A 20,300-nucleotide genomic window follows, 5' to 3' on the forward strand; every position below is an offset into this window, starting at 1 on the left:
ATGTCATTTATACCAGCGTACCTGAATATATCACCTACTGGACTCATGCACAGAATGATATGTAGATTACTTCGGACTCGCTCAATAAAGTAGTTAAACATTGTTTCTGGCATGTCGAGGATACCCTCTTTACGAGCGTCTTCTGATAAAGCAGTGCGAACCTGTAAGGACATCACAACATTGTCACCGTTACTTAATATAACTTATAATTTATAAATAATATATAATTATATAATTTATAAAGCAGTGCGAACCTGTAAGGACATCACAACATTGTCATCGTTACTTAATATAATTTATAATTTATAAATAATATATAATTATATAATTTATAAAGCAGTGCGAACCTGTAAGGACATCACAACATTGTCATCGTTACTTAATACAATTTATAATTTATAAATAATATATAATTATATAATTTATAAAGCAGTGCGAACCTGTAAGGACATCACAACATTGTCATCGTTACTTAATATAATTTATAATTTATAAATAATATATAATTATATAATTTATAAAGCAGTGCGAACCTGTAAGGACATCACAACATTGTCATCGTTACTTAGTCAAAAATTATTCGCCGAAGTGAATATGGTTGAAAAATTCCTGGGACGAAATTATTACATCATTGTTTTGATTACTAGTACGGAGATAAGCAGCTAGTTCCCACTAGAATTATCAAGTTTATTCATTCGATTTAAGCAGCAAAAATTTCATGTATTACAGTACTTTTGAAAATAGTTACGCCAAACTTATTAGCATCTTTTGTTCTCTTCGGAATTGAAATTTCTTCTATGATCGCCTTAATCACTTCCACGGCACCACTGACAAAACGCGAGGCAGCCATTTTGAAAATCAGCGCCCCTGAATGCTCTTAACACCTCGTGCAAGGGTGATTATAGCGTGATATAACGCAATGTCCTCGACCAATAAGAGCGTTACAATCCCCATAATCATTTGAGCAATCGTACTAATACTTTAAGTGCGGAGTTTTTGCGTTTGGTTCTCCCTGAGTGTGTCATGCAGGTCGACAATAAGTTATAGAAAGCTACCTTTGATAGGAAACCTTTCTTTTTCCGAATATGAGATACTAGCCATATTGGTACGAAAGCGAGACTCAAGCGAAGAAAACAAAACAAATTCCTTCAATTCGCTGCCGAGTCTAAGGTACAACATTTCATTTCTTGCTTCTTCGAAGAAAACAAAACTGAAACGAGACTTTTTATAGTGAAATAACCTAAAACGTTGGCTAAAAGACCTAACAAGCGAGCGAACTGGTCGTTAGCGATATGACTCGTGGGTGAAGCAAACGCAGCAAATTCCTGACTGCAACTAAGCTTCTAACGTGTCATGAACGCAGCAGATCATAAAACAGCTTCACGACCACAAATCAAATCGAAAAGTGACCAGAAAAGCCACTCATGAGGCACAGGAAGAAGGGTTCTGTTGGAATGAAACCAAATGAACACAAGTCACGCTAACCTCTTCAAACTCCTCAGGTTTGTACAGATTTGGTACTTCTCCACTGCTGAGGATGTTACTGATGTCTTCAAGGAAAGATTCTTCCAGCGCTTGCGTGTCATTGAACAAGAATACCGTAGGTTTGTTGTCCACACCAGTGAGGTAATACAGACGCTTCAAATCTAAGGTATCAAGACATCTTGTTAAAGAAGCTCGCTATGAAGCGCCATAAAACCCAAACCAAAGTAACAGCGAGTTACTATCGCAATTTATCTCATAGGCCTATAGTCGGAAACGAGTGAGGGATATACCACTTCTGGTTTTACGTTTGCATCTAGTTGGATTAGTGTATGGCCAGCAGGAGTTCTCAAATCGATCAACTTGCCAGAACCAAAGCAATCACAGATTACGCTAAAAACCACATTCAGAATTTCCTTATCTCTGAATTTAAACTCACCCTCCCTGAACTCGACCTTTCTGTAGTGCTTTGTGACTTCTATCTGGAACACCTTGAAGCCGATGATGTAGGCCGACAGACGACCGAGACTCTGCCGCCCACTGCCTCCGATTCCAATCAGTAGCATGTTGCCACGAGGCTGGGCAATCACACGGATTATACGGGTCACTGTGCCAAGAGAAATGAGTAACTCAGGTCAACATTCATCCTTGAGTAAAAGTCGGCATTCAAGATTGACTTGTATAGCTGCACAGACCCATTCAGGTGCCTGTATTTGAAGCTACTTAGAGTATTGCTTCTCCCCCTGAATGGGATGCAAGTCTGTAGCACACTCCCCCGGCATTTAGTCAATCTAAGAGTATTGCTACTTCTCCTCGACGGGATGCTAGTCATAAAATTTCCCCCTTCCCACGTATTACGTCGGACTTAAGGCATTGCCACTACCTCTGGATGGGTGGTTAGTCCGTAGCATGCCCCTTCCCCCGGCATCTCGTCAGACTAAAAGTATTACAACTCCCCTAAATGGGATACCATTCCATAAAATGCGCCCCTCCCCTCCCCCCCCCCCCGTCAGTTCATCAGGTTTCCTTAACAATTCACTGAGTTCGATTATACGTCAGAGCCCTGCTGTTCAAAGGGTGGAAAACGCTATCCAACGAATAACTCGCTATCCAGCGGATAAGTGTTAACAAAACGTACTACACTATCCATCAATCCTGGTTGTCGAGAGGCAATTTGAGAGTACAGTGTATGACCGAAGAGCACAAAACAATCCTCAAACATGGCCATTATGTTCTTAAATCTTTCACTTTCTCTCTTGTGAACTAGTTCTTTCACTTAAACTGTATTGGTGATGAGGACACTACAAAGTTATACCATCAAAACCTCTGGATAAAAAAAAATGGCGAATTATCTTACCATGTTCAATAGCGTCCCTAAAGAGCACAAGATCCATGGAAATCACCCCTGGTTCCATGTTGTAATCCTCCAACTGATCTTCCATGTATTTCTTGAGCACCTTGAAGTCCATCATGTCTTCATACACAGCGCCTTCTTTCATGAAGTCACCTGTGGAATGCAATATCCACACAATATCTTAGACGCAAATATGTAGTTTTTCGAGAGGCAGGTTTCAATAAGATCACAACATAAATCGATAATCGAGTTGCTTACATTTTGTTACGCTGTCTGGCATAAAAGTTCAAGTCTATGACCAGCCAATGATTATAAAAAAAATATGAATTCATTAATTTATTTGCGATATTGAGACAGGGATGGCCCAGTTTAGCTTGAAAACTAGTTTAAATGAGGGCCTGTATAAACAATAACAAGGCCAGACTACAACACCGGGGAGCTACGTTCCTTACACTACAGACACTTACCAAAGATTGGTGGTTGTTTGTTGGGGCAGAGGTTGTGGAAAGTCAGGTCGAACATCGTTCCAAGCTTATCACTTAAAAGTGTCACAAAGGCTTCGTGGTCCCCTGCATCAACGAGACGATCAGAGAATACTCTGGAAAAAAAGGTGATCATCGTAAGATGACAAAAAAATTATCTGAATGCACATTGAATATGCTGTGTTTTCTTAACTATTTTATTGTATGGATCAAGTGACGACAAAAAATTTAAAAAGGAGAACAAAACGGCTCTGTTGTCAAACTGAAAAATATCCTTGGAGATTCTGTTTTTTTTTTTTAATTCTGCGACGCAAGTCTTGAAATTCTACAAATGACAGAAATCATGTTGAATTCTGTCTACTCCCAACTTTGCATCTTAAACAGTGAAATAGAACAACTGATCAGAGTGGCGTCTCAAATACCATGAACATTGTGATGGAGTGTGGCAACACAATTTAAAGCTAGTAAGAGCTTGCGCAAGTCATCCCTTCGTGCGATCATTTTATGATTGAACCAAACGTTTTTTCACCTGAAGCACTCGTGAACCCAGAGTCTGGACATTGCTGTCTTGGTGTCATGGAAGTCTTTGTTAGCGCGGAGTAAGCCTTGAAAAACCTTTAGTAGAGGAAGGAAAAAATATCACGTAAGTGTGCAAGATAACGCATTTTAAAGGAAACGAAACGAAAACAAAGTTCAAGAGAAAATTGAGCTTGAGATGATAAACACGGCGGTCGAACATCAACGTTTTCAGAACATTTCCAAATTCCTTCAAAAGTTTCCTTGTTCTTGTATAAGCTTTCTTGTTGAATAGGTTTCTTATTGCATGCGTTAAAACTGCCTCTAACATTCGAACAGTTTTGGCTTGCGTCATAATAAAACGATTAGTGCTCGCGCTTATGACGTCAGAAAATTCAAATCAGAGAAGCCCGCGTGGATTAAACACAGCGGTCAAACGTCTGCATATGCGGGAACGTTGTAGTGACGAAGTGTCGTGCTTTCAGCCTGTCAGAACGAATTCATCTCACACAAGATACAAAAAACCTCGCAAACCAGTATGTCACGGTTTTTTTTTGGTAAAGTTTAAAACAGAACGGTAACTCAACAGGATACCCGTGCTTGAACAAGTTTGTGCCCTCAAAGTCTTGAGTTTTCCTTTTCCCTACTTTAGTTTCTTTGAAAATGTAACCTTCGTCTGATGACAAATTCTCGTAATTTACTTAAAAAGAAATGTAACGAGTGGAGAGAGTTAGCAACCACATCTTGAGAGTTAAAGGGTTAGAAAAGATTCTACGATCGTCTCAATTTTCTTTCGCTTATTTTGTTTATTATGTTCTCCTTAGAAATTTTACGAGGAAAATCGGCGCACGGGCAGCCAAAACCAATCCCTTCGCGCATGCCCGACGTTTGACCGTTCTGTTGAGAAGGTATTTCATAGTTTCCAGACTTTTTAAGAATAACTGGTAAATACCCTAGAAATGTCTCTCAGGTTAAAAAGGTAATGTATCTTGGTAGGGGTTGGAAGCATTCTGGCGACGATAGCGTTGTAGATATCAATAGTTGCCTGAAAAATAAAACACACAAATGTTACCAATGTCAGTAATTTTGGCATTGGAAACATGAAAACCCAGTGATAAAATGAAATACAGGCCGAAGTCAATCACCTGGGTCATTACATCACCAAGAGCCTTAACGTCTTCTTCAAAGTCCTGCAGCTTCTGGTTGATCATGGTGCCAAAAATACGCTTGATTTGACTTTCCTGAAAATAACAAATGATAAGACGATGACAAACTGAACTTTTAAGAAAATAATTCTGATACAAATCTTGTAACCCTGTCTGGCACAGTAAAATATTGCCAGACAACATCTCTGAGATCAAATAAAGGAAGAAATTTTTTCAACTGAAACAAACTTCTGGATTAAGCGAGCCGTACAATGAAATATGGCCCGCTAAACTGACCACTTACGGCGCACGTACTAGCTGCGATATAATAATCCCTGTTATTTACCTGAGGGAAAGTCATGTTGATTAGGTTAAACCTGCTCTGCAGTCTCTTAGAGATCACCATTCTGCCACCACCCGGAGGACCCATAGAAGCCAACAAATGCATGCCCTGTTGAACAAAAATGGAGGACGCCATGTCAACGAGCTATAACGGTAAACAAGTGAAGCTTTTTAGCGAGCACATCTCGATTGAGGTCGGTCTCATTACCAAAACCAAAACCAAAGCAAACACGGCGGCCCCTTCAAAACCAATGTAGTATTCATAAGGTTCTAATAAAAGGTTAAAGATCCTTTATTTATATAGCTCCAAATCTGCGGAATCAGCCTCCGGACGTCATACGGCAAGCACCATCGCTAGTGACATTTAAATCCAACCTGAAGACTCATTTATTTGATTAAGTCTTTCATTAGTCATTAGGTTTTTGCTTAATACTTTTAGTAAGTTCTTTTAGTCATCTTTATCTTATTTTCGGTTAGCTCTATCCATTGAGCTAACCGCCTCCCGGTTAGCTCAATGGATAGAGCGCTGGACTGTTGTGCGGGAGGTCGAGGGTTCGAGCCCCGGCCGAACCAACAATCAGGGTCTTAAAATAATTGAGATGAATTTGCTACCTTTCTATAACATCAAGAAATGGTTAGATATTCTAGTCTTCTCGAATAGGGACGAATAAATGGAGGTCCCGTCTCCTGCAGGGTTGGGGTAGGAGACGTTAATTTCCCACACACCAGATTACTGTGTGATGGATGTCCTCCCCTGGGGTGGGATGGGTGGGATGGGTGGGAGGGTGGACCAGTACGAATGGTTCCTGTGTTCCTTTCTAGTCCTCCCCACTGCAAGGCTTAATGCAGTGAAAATGGACTAAACTAAACTAAATTTTTTATCCATATAGCTTTACAGCGCTGTGAACATGGGCGCTAGAAAAGTCTTGTATAATTATCATTATCATTATCATTATCATTATCATTATCATTATCATTATCATTATCATTATCATTACAATTATCATTATCATTATTATTAAAGCAAAAAGAAGCAAATTTCCTGAAGCGGGATGACGCGAGTGACAAAATAACTACTACTTTTGATGTCACATCTGATTGCCTAAAAGTGGGGGGAGGGGACGGGGGACGACCATTCAATACCGGTAGAAAACAATACGAACAAGCCTTTGAGACTTAGCAAAGGGTGACCACAACCGCTGAATAAAGTTGATCACTTAATAGAGGTGTAAATTACAGTGATTTAGGGGAAACCAATCCGGGACTTAGGCAACCGACCGTTAAATACAGGATGATTACTCAATACAGGTTTGACTGTATTACATTTCTAACGAATGACGCAAGAAGAGGGAGTGCCATTTTACTTTCTGTTTACTTTCTGCACCATTACACTCACCTTTATGTACTTAACGGTCTGTTTGAGTCGATCATACCAAAAGCCGTAATCTAACCACAGTCTGATAAGCTCCAGCGGCGGCTGCGAGCCAAATGTGTCTTTCGCCGGCATGTTGAAGTCATCCATGAAATTGATCAGCTGTTTGCCACCAACAGGCACATAGACACCTTGATAAACACACAATAACATACATTGATTCAAATAGAAAATCTCAGATATGAAACAAAGAAGTGAGTAAGCAACTGAAGAAAACTGAAGGCCCGAATAACAACCAAACTACTCAAAATGAAATAAATACAGTAGATCATTCTCTTAGAAACAACCAAAAATAATCGCGAAACCACCCCCACCCTCCCCCCGCCAAGCTCGAGGCCCCAATTTTTCCCGCCCCTCCCCTTCCCCTCCATTCGCACACAGCAACTCCTGGCCGACATTAGGCTCGCAGGAAACGCTGCTTTATCAACTAATAATTACATTAAGAGCTCTGATGTTTGGATTTAATAGGAAATTCCCTAAGCGCGCTCTCCATTATACACAGGGAAGAGTTGGTATAATTTGCTTGATGACAATTATGAGAGATAAGAAAATGAACATACCTTTGGTTCTTTTCTCCACTTTGCTCTCGATGATCTCTTGAACGTTGTTCGAGGACGTCTACAGAAAAGAATACAGTCAATGAACACGACTGCTTCGCGTTTACATGTCACTGCATGATCTCCTCAATACCCAAATAACAAAGATATGCTAACAAAAACAGGGTAAAATTAATTCGCAAACCTAATGCTTAACTTGATCGTACACTGTACCTGTGCGGACATATTTATGACCAAAAGACTGTAGGTCTTGGGGTCCAGTCTCTGCAGCACTTTCTGTGCCAAGGAAGTCTTTCCAGTTCCTACAGGTCCTGTTAGAAGGACAGGCCGCTTAGCCTGAAGTAGACTGTACACCAAGAAGTCGTACCGCACGGTGTCAACAGTGGGGACCATGATCTTATAAAATGGCATGCTGGAGAAAAATAAATAGAAAATGAATACAATTCACAATAATGGCTGAATAATTTCTTTTTGAACATTAGCATTAAGGGAAGAGCAGATCTTTGAACCAACAGCATTACAGTTATATTTAACAATTATTCGCCGAAGGCGAAGTGAATATCGTAGAACAATCCTCGAGACGAAATCGAGGGGATTATTCGACAATGTACACCGAACCTGAGGCGAATAATTGTTTAGTATAATTTCAGAGCTGAACAACAGAGAAATTTCTAAAATCATAACATTTTAACAACATTTATTAACATTTTATTTTAACATTTTATATAAACCGCGTGGAGCGGTTTACATAGCGTCATATAAGGAACCGCTCGACCAATCAGATTGCTGGAAACTCTTTGCTCAGCTCTAAAATTATACTAATTACTAATAGGAGCCAAACAGCATCTCATAACTGATGAACTGTCACCCTCAAACGGAGAAAGATTTCTCCTAACTAAACAACAGCTTTATGTCAGCAAAGTAAAGAGTAACAAAGCAAAACTAAATGAATGAAATTCATTCCATAAAAAAAAAGTTATGATCAGAACCCTCTAAAATGTGCCGCTTTCCCTACGTGTGGCTTCGTAGCTCAGTTGATAGCAGCACCCAACTAGAATCTGAAAGACACGGGTCCAGATCTCGTGGAAGCCAGTGAATTTTTTTCAAACTTCTTTTCTGGAATTACTTAACTTACAGCTCACCTGCGAGGAGAATTGCTCTACTCGAATATTAACCGCACGTCAATTTAAATTTATTTCATTAAAAATTTTGAAAAGCAATGACTTGTCTACATACTTGGGGGTGTAACGCCAACCCGTCCTGAGTTTGTCCTCCCACAGAGCCCAGGCCTTCTGTTTCGTGTCCACATGATACTCATATACTGTATCCTTTGACAAAACAGAGTGCATTACAGTTAATTCCTGTTATGACCAAGGGTGCAATATTTCTCAAAATATAAACTTGGTGCACGGCATAAATTGCTGGAATCTCCATGATTGGCTGAATAAAGTGGGCCAATTACCAAAAGTGCACAATTCCAAGCAGTGATGTCTTCCTGCTTCCTTCCCTAACATTTCATCTTCAAAGTCTACAGAATAAAGGAATTTTCTTTTTCATGGAACACAATTTATTGTTTTTCTTTTCATATTTCTTCCCCTACCCCTTCCCCCCCCCCCTCCATTTTCGTTGAACAAATTATTTTTTCATACTGTTAAAACTACATAGTACCTTTGCAGGGAATTGACCTTCGATTTCTCGAAGGAAATTGTCCATTTTCTTTCTGCTGTCTTCATCCACAGACGCACAAATAGACCAGATCAACGAGAACAAAAACCACAGCTCGATCATGCGAGGATAGCTGTCTTCATGTGGATGAACCTACAAATTAGGAAAAAGAAAAGTAAGACAATGTAAATGGAAATCTCGTGAGTTTTCTCAGTAAATCACAGAGTAAAGTGAAGCAAAACCAACGTAACTTCCGACACTCACTCACGAAAATTATACATGGACGGAGGTAATAAAGATATCAAATAACTCAAATAGTAGGGTGCCATGTCATGCAAGGTGTGGAGGCGCGGTGGCCTCATGGTTAGTGCGCTCGACTCCGGATCGAGTGGTCCAGGTTCGAGCCCCGGCCGGGACACTGTGTTGTGTTCTTAGGCAAGACACTTTACTCTCACAGTGCCTCTCTCCTCCCAGGTGTATAAATGGGTATCGGCGATTTCATGCTGCGATGGACTAGCATCCCATCCAGGGGGGAATAGAAATACTCCTAGTCGCTTCATGCTACAGAAACCGGAGTTAAGCACCGGCCTAATGGGCCACTAGACTCGTAAACAGACTTTTTATGCCCTGCATGATCGTTAATATAGGATTATTTTATATTCTGTGCGGTTGTAAACAGGTGGCCAGTGCAATTATCGAAGCAAAGGTGTGACATGACATGATTTCGGGGGACAATAAACTCAGCGAGCACTAGCATCCATGACACGTTGCAGTTTGGGCGGTTGCTACCTCACTGAGCACCATTATAATAGTGAAGTGTGGCTAGTGATAAACTACTGTACTAACATTAGGTTGTGAAGGATTAACCTTCCCGTCGCGCATTTGTATTAAATTTAAATTCTATTGTAAATGGTAGAAGTCTCTGAGCCAGTCAAATCTATTGAAACTTACCCCATTCTCTTCTGTAGCTAGTGCGTCATACAAAACACACAATGACACAACAGAGTTCAATTCAGAGGTGGGAACGAGCTCCTTGCAATGGTGTCTACGAAAATCCAACACTTTAGGAACGAACTTCTCAAACAACCTCTGAAGGTGCTCCACGGATTGCTGTAAAAAAATATTGAGTAGAGTTTCTGAGGTAAAGTAACGGGAGATAACTACAAATTGGTCCTTGGACGAATCTACATTTTCGTTGGCGCGAGGAACGGTTTCAGGTTTGAGATGTCGAGAACAAATGATAAATCAATCAAGTCTCCCCGTACACAAAAATATGAGGACAAGAGGACAGTTAGCGAGTCTCAAGTAAAGACAAAAAAAAGTACCTTATCTGTTCTCTTATCTAACCAGCAGTCAACGTAGGGCTGCCACCCGAGATCTTTGTAATCGGAGAAAACCATGCCACATCGACTGACTGTCGCAGGAGATGCCACAGCAAGATCTTCTACCTCAAACAGTAAGGAAACCTGAAAGAAAGAAATAAACTATCAATTGCTGACTTCAACAAATTCCTCTCAGATGATAATCTACTAAATCATACATAATGCAAGAATACTTAGACAACGTCTTCCCAAACTTGGCAGCTTTTATTGAGTTTTTCAAAGCCAAAACCATAGTGATATACTATATGCCGCAAAAGCCACAGGCGTCAAATCCACTAAAGAGAATTGGTTGAAGACAGTGCAGTGTCAACCGCCGATCATGGCTGAGAAATATATTGGTGAGATCCAATGAGAACTCAGGCTGAATACATGCAAACTACCACAAGCGCAGAAAAACGCGAGTGGCCTAGTCGCGACTGAATTTGGTTTAGCATCTGATTGGTTCTGCTCCAATCACAGAGCAACGAAGGAACCCAACCAATAGGAACCCGCCGCCCTGTTAGCCCAATGGATAGTGCGCTGGACTGTTGTGCGGGAGGTCGAGGGTTCGAGCCCCGGCCGGACCAACACTCAAGGTCTTAAAATAATTGAGAAGAATTTGCTACCTTTCTATAACATCAAGAAATGGTTAGATACTCTAGTCTTCTCGGATAGGGACGAATAAATGGAGGTCCCGTCTCCTGCAGGGTTGGGGGTAGGAGACGTTAATTTCCCACACACGAGATTACTGTGTGATGGATGTCCTCCCCTGAGGTGGGATGGGTGGGTTTATTGGGCCCGCAGTAAATGGCGCAAGCTGTTGCGGTGTCCCTGCCTGTCGGCGAATCTAATAAATAAATAAATACAATCCTAGATTTCTCTTGAAAAGCTGACAGAAAAGATCTATTCGAATTAACAAGGCATCTAACCTGATCAGGCATGGCTATACGCTCGCCATTTATAAGAGTCAGCACTTTGTTGTCGTCCATAACTGAGTTCATGGACTCAATCCACAGCGTATCCACGGGAGCGTCAAAGAGAATCCACTTCTCATCTGGTCTCTCATCTAAAAAACACAAAATGCGAGAAGGGAATTCTAATCCATTCGTAGTTTTCTCCATTCTCACTCTTTCTTAGTTTATCACGACTCTCTTGTGTGTGTGTGCTGTTTCTTTATCTCGCTGAACTTATTTGACGAAGATTTTACCGTCACTTTAGGGAAAAAAAGGGTTCCTGGGAGGTTATACATGTTTTTACATGTCCTGCTAGAAATAAAGTTAAAAATCATTTGTCCCGCTCAACGTTTCTAGTGCTTTTTTAAATTATTTTTTATGTTTCCTGCTTCTTGTGTAAGCTTTCTTGTTGAATAAGTTTCCTATCTTCCACATTGTGCATGCGTCAAACCGTTTCCAATGACTTGCGTCACAATCAAACGATTCACGCTCGTGCACATGACATCAGAAAATTCAAAAACATCCGCGCATGTGCAAACGTTGTAATGACTAGGTGGCGATGTTTTTAGGATTCCATGATCAAGTTGTCGCACACGAGTTACAAACAACTACACAGGCAAGTAACGTATATGTGCAAAATCCTCGCAGTAAAGCACTATCTAAGCAATAGTGAAAATCAGACCTGAAAAAATTCAGGCCTGTACGGGATTCGAACCACTGACCTCTGCGATACTAGTGCCGCGCTCTACCACTTTTTTCACTATTGCTTAGATAGTGCTTTACTGCGAGGATCGTGCAAACATACGTTTCATAACCGCAGTTCAGATATATGTATTTCATATATTCGTTGTACAAGCAAGTAAGTTACGGTGTTTTAGAAGCACATAACTCCTTAGTTAAAGCTCAAAACAGAATGGCAAATCAACAGGATGCCCCTACTTAAATAAACTTTGAGTACGAAAAGTCTGCAGTCTTTCTTTACCTTACTTTTGACTTCTTTTGCAGATTTCCCCAAACGAATTAATTTTCTTTCGCTTATTTTGCGAGAAAGCAGTTGTTTCCTTAGCCAATTTTTGCGCCTTAAGGCTAGCCCCATTTAGATCCTCTATTGTAGTAGTAGCGAAACACTGAGAGAAAGACATGGAAGAAAATCAAGCTTCGTCGATCGTTGTTCACGTGCAACAATTGTGAGGTGGCAGTCAATACCGGTGTTACTTACCTGAGCATGTGAGTCTCATAACACTGGACAGTACTCCGTCAGTCCACTCATTAGTGTTTAGATCAAACTCTCCGTAAAGTTCACCCAGGGACAGGGCTTTGGGGTTAATGGGAAATTCCTGGAGAATTAAAAAATATCAAATAAAATGGAAAAAACAATTGAACAAGCATTTTAACGTAAAGTAGAAGTATGGGGTTTCAGTGAAGGTGAATAGCAAAAGATTATTCAAAGTTTGAGTAGCCAGTCAGGGCGCACCTTCGATACCATCCACTGTTTCAGTATATACTAATGAGACTTATCATTCACTCACGAAGATGTACACGCGTGGCCATGTGATATCCTTTCTTCATCATACTTCTACTGTATTCAACGATAAGAAAGGTTTGCTCACCTTGACAATGTTAAAGTTTGAGTCGCCATCTCTCTTCAGTCGCGTCATAGCCGCTTGCAAAATCTTCCAGCAAACACTTTTTCCTGATCCTGTCTGGCCGACTAACATGGTAGAATGTCTTAAAAGGAACAATATATTTGTTTAACCCTTACTTTCGTATTCATACTGCTTCATTATTTTGTAAATTGAACATCTTGGGTATCTTTAAGATTAATTATTTTTACATTGCGTAATTTATATTTTCCTATCATCAAAGTTTATTTCCACCGTCATTTCTTAATGTATTTGTCACCAATAACCTAATGCAGTCGTCCAACACCAGAAGAGGCACTGATTACAATCAAAGTCGAAACAATGTGAAATATTTCAGTTTCTGTCTAATTTTTTGAAGGAACAAAAATTTGAAATTCCTTACAATGCACTATCATATGTATCATAAGCTACTGTCGACGGAGTGCGGTCGTTTCGATACAAACTGAAGTCGTATCGATATGTCGACAAAGTTTATTCGATACACGGGGAAAGTCATCTCGATATAATTTCAGTCAGTTCATGCAAACTTGAATTTCATATGTCGATAGCGTTTAAGCAATTAATTTTTGTCTTTAAAAATACAAAAAGTAATTCCCTAAACCTTATCAACATATGATGACCAACGTAACGTAAAAATGACAAAAGCCTGAACTAGCTACAAACAAGATGACTCTGTTTGCCAAGAAAGAAAACGAACAAAAAGATAGTGATATGTCCAACAAAAAAGAAGGAAAGCTAGTGATGAATAAGACTTAGGGTTACCGTGCACCTTCAGGGGTGTCTCGCGTGCAAGCAATGTAGCGCGTCCGGTTTAAACTGTAGATATCTAAAACCCTATATCAAATTAAAGCTTATAGGACTGGCTATCAGACTATACCAAAAATTTTGAAAAAAATTAATTGTCGAATTTTTCACGACTTCTAAATGCGAGCGCCCGAATCACCTTTTAAGAGCTACAAGTCAAAGGGGAATTTGTTCGATTGCTCTCAAATTTTGACAGTAGCTAGTTTTACATATAAACAACAAAAACGCGTCTCCGAATATTTTATTTCTAAATACGTTTTTTCAAGAGCGATTTTTGTACGATCACTCCACATTTTTTTAATCCTATTTCAAAAATGTTCTGTAAATTTTCACTGAAATTGAATATGGCAAATCGCAGACAAGTTTTTTAGCGTTTTGGTCCCGGAGACGGAGGAACACATTAAATAAGCGAAAAACAACATTCGCTTTAACATGTAACGTTCAAAAGGTGATTCGGGCGCTCGCATTTAGAAGACGTGAAAAATTCGACAATTCATTTTTTTTTTCAAAATTTTTGGTATAGTCTGATAGCCAGTCCTAAAAGCTTTAATTTGATATAGGGGTTTAGATATCTACAGTTTAAACCGGACGCGCTACATCGCTTGCACCCGAGACACCCCTGAAGGTGCACGGTAACCTTAGTGCAAAGCTTAAAAAAGTTATAGAAATCCCTGAGATTGTGACCTGAACGAGAACCTTAACAAAGAAAAAAGTCAGCCGCAGAAAGTAGTAATACACTACAACATGAAACACACCTGGAGTTTTTTGTCTCGTATAGCTGAATCACCTTCAGAATGGTTGACGGGTGTGGTTTGAGGCCTGCGTCTTTGACATCTTTTTCAATAGCAGTGCGTAACTGGAAAGTAAATAAACATTTAACAAGTTATTATCAGCAGTTTTTCGTCACCTTTAGATAATAAGTTACTATGAAATAAATTTAAAGACATGATAACTGCGTGTGTATACTTATTTGACCACTCCCCCTATGGGGCTTTTGAGGGCCAATGCAAACAAATTGGAAACTTTGAAAATAAATGTAACGTTTTAAAAACAACAACTGGAGGCAGACTAGTTGGCTATGTACAAAGTGCGGCCATGGAGTTGAACTTGTTGATTGCAATATGTCATCGTTAGTTTTTCCCTACCCGCGCCGTTCTGAATTACTTTTCATATTATGGTCTAGACCATGTGTTCGCAAGTTTCTTGTTTGCGTTTCGTTTTGTCACGTTTCCACTGGGCCTACAATTCTCGTAAGTAAAGTGTCGCTTCGTTTTGTTTCGTTTAGTTTCCTTTATTCAAATCTTACTGTTTTCCTATTTTAGTCCAACCAGATCATACTAATCAGATAACACAGATTATACATGTTAATCAGAGTATACAGATAAAGTGGAAAATTTACCAACTGAACCCGCAACAATCGAGAACAAATAAGTGACTAGCAAGGTAATGATAATTAAACCTGGACCCCCCCCAGATTAGAAGCCCGGGGCCCCGACCGCTCGACCATACTGCCTCTCACATTTAAGTCCAAAAAAGATCGATGTTTGCACTGGGTGAGTTCTGTGAAAAAATGGAAGGGTTGGATTTAACTTTTAACGATGAGTTACCTTGCCATAGTCAATCGTGGGCGTCTCGACTCCAGGAAACAGATCAGACACGATTCCATTAAACAAAGGCAGATCCTGTGAGGTCAGCTTGGCTACATTCATATCTTTCATGGACAGAAGGAGAATCTGATGAAAGTCAAAACGGCGATTAATAAAACATTGTATCTTCTATTTTCTACGGAATTGTTGCCATAGGGCGGTTAGTCGAAGAGTTAATGTAAGAATCCACAGGGCCCGGTTGTTCGAAAGGCGCGAGGGATAATTAAGTATTAAAATTTTAAAGTTTTCTTGATTTCTCTTGAAATAATTATATCTTATTAGACGTTTTGTTGTGTAGTATCGCTGAGTATTTTTACGAGTTGTGCCGTATTTTGACGAGCCCGTAGGGCGAGTCAAAATACAAATAACGAGTAAAATACTCAGTGATACTACACAACAAAACGTCTAATAAGAGATTTATTATCCAACACGCCAAATCGTTATTTCAGTGCGAGTGAATTTTGCGGATATTTCTGGAGTACAAATATCGCGTGATATTTGTACTCGTCTCGCGCGATGATTCTACTCTACGAAGCTCAGTTGGATAATAAAGCAGCGGACAATAGGGCTTACGTTTTGAGGGGTTCTACCTAAAAGCGTAGGACGAAACTGAAGAAAAAATAGAAATCATTAAAACTCTTCGCAAGGCTACAAAACTAAATCAAAAATTGTTGGCTAATCCTCGGTTAGCTTCATCGTGCTTTGAACAACGTACCCCTGAAGTATTACCCCTTTGTCGATTTTTCCAACGTTCATTCTAATCATGTTCCACAAGTTTTCAAAAACGGTTTTATTGCGTTGATGTCATTCCACTTTAACGAAGAATTGGCAAAGGGAAACTGGATAAAAGTGGTGGAAAGACGTTTGGCCAGTGTGTTACTAACGCCGAAAAGCCGGAAAATATGTCCTTCATTGCATCACCTATAAAAAGTGTACTCTGAATGGCAAATATCTATTTACCTCTTCATCAGACATATCAGGGTTCGCTCTCTTCTTTTTACCAGCATATCTCAACACAGATGTCAGAGCCCTCAGACCAAAGTCATAATGATCCTGTTTGGAGAGCTGCTGTACCGCCAAGGAGTACAGCGTGTGAACCTTCCTGGCAAGCACCTGTTAAAAAGCAAAATTGATACATTTCTTCTGCATCCTATCTTTACGACATGAACAAAAAAACGTTGGTGGCTTTTGTAAACAAACTTCATTTTTGACTCGGTGTTCGACAAAAACCTTAATCCGTAATCTTCCCTGACTCTATTTTTGCCGACCTAACCCATATCATCAACACAAATTAAAGAAAACACTCTCGGGCGAAAGCAGACTCAAAAAAGTATTCCCAAAAAAACGCATTTTTAAGATGAGGTAAATCTACTTGGCGTAATGGTTCTGCAACGTTATCAGAATGAAATGCTTCGTCCTTTTTTCCAGATTTTTGTCATTCAAACTCAAAACTGTCAGTTGAAGCGTCAGACATATTTTCAGCGGAAGACTATGGGAAAAAGAAAGGAGGTCATTCTACATCTGAAAACAAATATCTTCGATGCCATAAAACTGACCTTTGTGTTGTTAAAACCCTCGGCAAACAGGATAATTTCTGCAATCATGGCTGAATCGGGTACAACCATTGATATCGGTCTAAACATGCTTTTCAAGTTGTCTGGAAGCTCAGTTCGACCAGCATAGCCTGTGGGAAAAAAAATGCTAAGCTCACTAATACACAATAAATAGCTCACTAACATAAGAAATGTGATGTGATACATACATACATACATACATACATACATACTACGTTAGTTGACCACTCCCCATGGGGGCTTTTCAGGGCCAATTCCCACCCATCCCACCCCAAGGGAGGACATCCACAACACAGTATTCTCGTGCGTGGGAAATTAACGTCTCCTACCCCTAACCCTGCAGAAGACGGGGCCTACGGTTTATTAGTCCTTATCCGAGAAGACTAGAATATCTATCCATTTCTTGATTATAGAAAGGTAGCAAATTCTCCTCAGTTATTTTAAGGCCATGAGTATCGGTCCGGCCGGGGCTCAAACCCTCGACCTCCCGCACAACACAATCCGGCGCTCTAACCAATTGAGCTAACCGGGAGGAGGTTAGTTGAAGCGGTTAGTTGTGATGACAACAAATGTGCACCGCACTTCGTCATCTGCTTAATGAGATGACTATATCTAGTGAACGAGTAACAAAATAAAGAAAATATGAAAAACGAAATGAAAGAAACATATGAAAGAGTGAAAAGAGGAGTTGCAGTACAGCAAAAAGATCTCTCTTTGGGTTAAAAAAAAAAACAAACAGAACAAAAAAACGACAGAATAATACTTTAATATCCTTCTGTTGGTTTGTTGTTTTGTTTTATTTTTTCTGTCTTTTCGTTTTTTTTTTTCTTAAAGAGGAAGTTTCAAGAAAGACTTTTTTATGAGCCACAAGCGGAGACCGACCGTAGAGGGGGAAAAGGGAGGTTTCACCATGCCACGCAATATCCACATTTCCCCTGAGTCAAGGTTTGAAAGCCAATCTGATTCGTATGTACGAAAAAAAAAATACAGTCGTCTTCTTTTCGCTTTCTCTAGCTAAAAAAAACGAGTCTGCACTGCAAAGACCTGCATAAAAGAAAATGTTCCAGTCTCGCCAAAAAAAAAACCCCAAGAAGTCAAATTTAGGAGACAGAATCACCATGCAAATGTCGAAGAAAGGCGTTGAATTTACTGAGCAAAGACACGAAAGTCACAGTGATATAATGGTGGACGACGATTGTAACGTAACAGGAGAAATTTTATTTTACCAGGATTCATAGTAATGAAGATTCCACACGACCAGACCAAGTTAATCTCACGTCCCTCAAACACAAATCGTGTAGCACCAGCCGACAGAGCAGACAGAATGGACAGAATCTGCTGCGCCACTACAGACAATACTTCAATGTTGATGCGGTTGAACTCGTCAAAGCAGCCCCACGCTCCAGTCTACATACGAAATAAAAACATGAAGAAGGTTACGTAGTAATTTATACTGGCAGTTTGGCAATTTGCCTCATTTCAGCAAATGGGTAATGAATGGCTAAAGTTTTTGAAACGCAGGCTCGGCTTCACGCAACGAAACTTAGTTATCAGGCGCTTTGATATCAGAGGCGCGTCCTTATCCAATTTATGATAAACCCCAGCACATCAAAAATTGGAAATTCGGAAGTGGGAAGACAGCACCAGTCATCATGTTGTGTAACCCCAATGAACTCTACCTGAGCCAGTCCACTGTACATACGCCCCATAGACTTATAGTCCAAACCCTCTGAACAATTGACCACAATGACGTAGTTTCCTAGAGCTTTCCCGAGATCCTTGACGGTCTCGGTCTTTCCTGTCCCAGCAGGTCCTTTGGGGCTACCACCACGGTGAAGATGGAGTGCGGTTGTCAGAGTCATGTAACATCTGTGGGAAGGAAAAAAAGACGCAAACTGAAAACAACCAAACTGTCTGAAGCGTGAAAAAAAAAAAAAAAAAAAAAAAAAAAAAACCAGTGACCAAATAACGCTTGGTTTTCGCTCTAAACTGACTGGCGCAACCACATAGCAATTGAAAGTTGTTCTATGTTTGGAGTAAAACCTTGAGGGGGAGATTTAGTCTTTCGGGTTGTTTCTTTCTCTCTGAATTAATCATATAAGCGCTACAAATACTATGTTCTTCTGACCTGTCTGTGAGGGGCGTGATCACAAGCCGTCCAGAATTTCCCAAATATTCATAACCATATTGAAATCGAGTGTTCGTTTGCCGCACCACGCAGTCATCGATGTCCTAAATAGTAATAATAATAATTTAAAAAAGTAGAATTAAGATTAAGTTTAAAGTAATGACGGCCTGTGTACTAACTCGCCCAGTATTCTTGATGAATCTTTACGGTTCTTCTTTTCACGTCTGGCGTTAAAGACCTTTCGAAGGATTTATTTACAGCCATACTTTGTGATCAACTGGATACATTCATTAACTCTTAATTGAAGGAGCTTCAGACTCTAGGAAAATTGATTTTTTTTTTTAACCATGGACAGAAGCTAGTGCTAAATAGAGAGCTTCTGGGGCTGTGTCAAAGGTACTTAGTCCACTAGGAAAACTAATCAGGAAGAAAGCAGTTGGTAATACTTTATTTCATGCAAACCTTGTCCCAATACAGCCTCAGCTGGCTGAGCCACTCAAACGCCGTCACGTCGCCACACCCTGATTTGATCATCTTCTCGATCACATCCCTGGCATGAACCTCTATAGTGACGAGAGCAACAATCTTCTGCCGCTGGATCTTAGTCAAATTGCCACGAATCATTTCAGAGAATTTGTTCAGCATGGAGATCTACAAGAAAAGGTTGGTGTCGATCATAATTCGGATGATGCTCGGGGGGGGGGGAGGGGGGGAAGTGAGATGACGAGATTAATGATGTGGGGAATATATGTCGCAGTGTCAAGCAAACAGTTGAAGATTGCAAAGTTTGGGCTGCTCTGCTGCTAGTATTTGCCTGACGATAACAAGGCCTACGGTTCTTTGTTTTAAATAGAGAGGACTACGACATCTGAGCATTCGGAGATTTCATTGGAAAAGCGGCATATTCTCCTCAGCTACAGTGCATTTCAATTGTGTGCCGAAACCGAAGTTATCACTGGGAACCAGTGAGAAATTAGAGTAAAAACTAGCAAACTGTTTGAAGCACGGGAATAGCGAATGACCAAGTCTCAAAAACAGAACTCACATTGTTCATATAAAGTTATTACCTGCTTCTTCTTAAGACTCTTCAAAGCTTTCTTGTCGCCTCTCTCTTTAGTGCTGGCCAACGCTTTGGTGCAATCACCTGTCCACTGCATCTGACTTGAAGTGATGGTCAACTGCAACGATTTTCAAAGAAACCTCAGTATCAAAGTGC

At 40.1% G+C, this 20,300-nt stretch overlaps 1 protein-coding gene across 1 annotated transcript in view; it reads right to left on the reverse strand.

Moving 5' to 3' along the window:
• LOC111335974 (dynein axonemal heavy chain 2) overlaps positions 1 to 20,300 on the reverse strand; it is a 70,221-nt gene that overhangs the window by 22,820 nt on the left and 27,101 nt on the right. The window contains exons 36-63 of the mRNA XM_088728234.1: positions 20,152 to 20,262; positions 19,547 to 19,735; positions 19,085 to 19,188; positions 18,636 to 18,825; positions 18,183 to 18,363; positions 16,939 to 17,066; positions 16,343 to 16,495; positions 15,344 to 15,469; positions 14,492 to 14,592; positions 12,900 to 13,017; positions 12,509 to 12,626; positions 11,266 to 11,402; positions 10,301 to 10,441; positions 9,927 to 10,085; positions 8,979 to 9,128; positions 8,547 to 8,638; positions 7,524 to 7,722; positions 7,314 to 7,371; positions 6,718 to 6,884; positions 5,326 to 5,430; positions 4,980 to 5,075; positions 4,787 to 4,879; positions 3,848 to 3,933; positions 3,304 to 3,434; positions 2,840 to 2,989; positions 1,922 to 2,089; positions 1,486 to 1,646; positions 22 to 161 (exon numbers count right to left, since the gene is read on the reverse strand). Of these exons, the coding sequence (XP_088584360.1) occupies positions 22 to 161; positions 1,486 to 1,646; positions 1,922 to 2,089; positions 2,840 to 2,989; positions 3,304 to 3,434; positions 3,848 to 3,933; positions 4,787 to 4,879; positions 4,980 to 5,075; positions 5,326 to 5,430; positions 6,718 to 6,884; positions 7,314 to 7,371; positions 7,524 to 7,722; positions 8,547 to 8,638; positions 8,979 to 9,128; positions 9,927 to 10,085; positions 10,301 to 10,441; positions 11,266 to 11,402; positions 12,509 to 12,626; positions 12,900 to 13,017; positions 14,492 to 14,592; positions 15,344 to 15,469; positions 16,343 to 16,495; positions 16,939 to 17,066; positions 18,183 to 18,363; positions 18,636 to 18,825; positions 19,085 to 19,188; positions 19,547 to 19,735; positions 20,152 to 20,262 (3,752 nt within the window). The remainder of the gene's footprint in view (positions 1 to 21; positions 162 to 1,485; positions 1,647 to 1,921; positions 2,090 to 2,839; positions 2,990 to 3,303; positions 3,435 to 3,847; positions 3,934 to 4,786; positions 4,880 to 4,979; positions 5,076 to 5,325; positions 5,431 to 6,717; positions 6,885 to 7,313; positions 7,372 to 7,523; positions 7,723 to 8,546; positions 8,639 to 8,978; positions 9,129 to 9,926; positions 10,086 to 10,300; positions 10,442 to 11,265; positions 11,403 to 12,508; positions 12,627 to 12,899; positions 13,018 to 14,491; positions 14,593 to 15,343; positions 15,470 to 16,342; positions 16,496 to 16,938; positions 17,067 to 18,182; positions 18,364 to 18,635; positions 18,826 to 19,084; positions 19,189 to 19,546; positions 19,736 to 20,151; positions 20,263 to 20,300) is intronic.

This window comes from Stylophora pistillata, chromosome 7 (genome assembly GCF_964205215.1).
Source record: "Stylophora pistillata chromosome 7, jaStyPist1.2, whole genome shotgun sequence".
NCBI classification, from domain to species: domain Eukaryota; kingdom Metazoa; phylum Cnidaria; class Anthozoa; order Scleractinia; family Pocilloporidae; genus Stylophora; species Stylophora pistillata.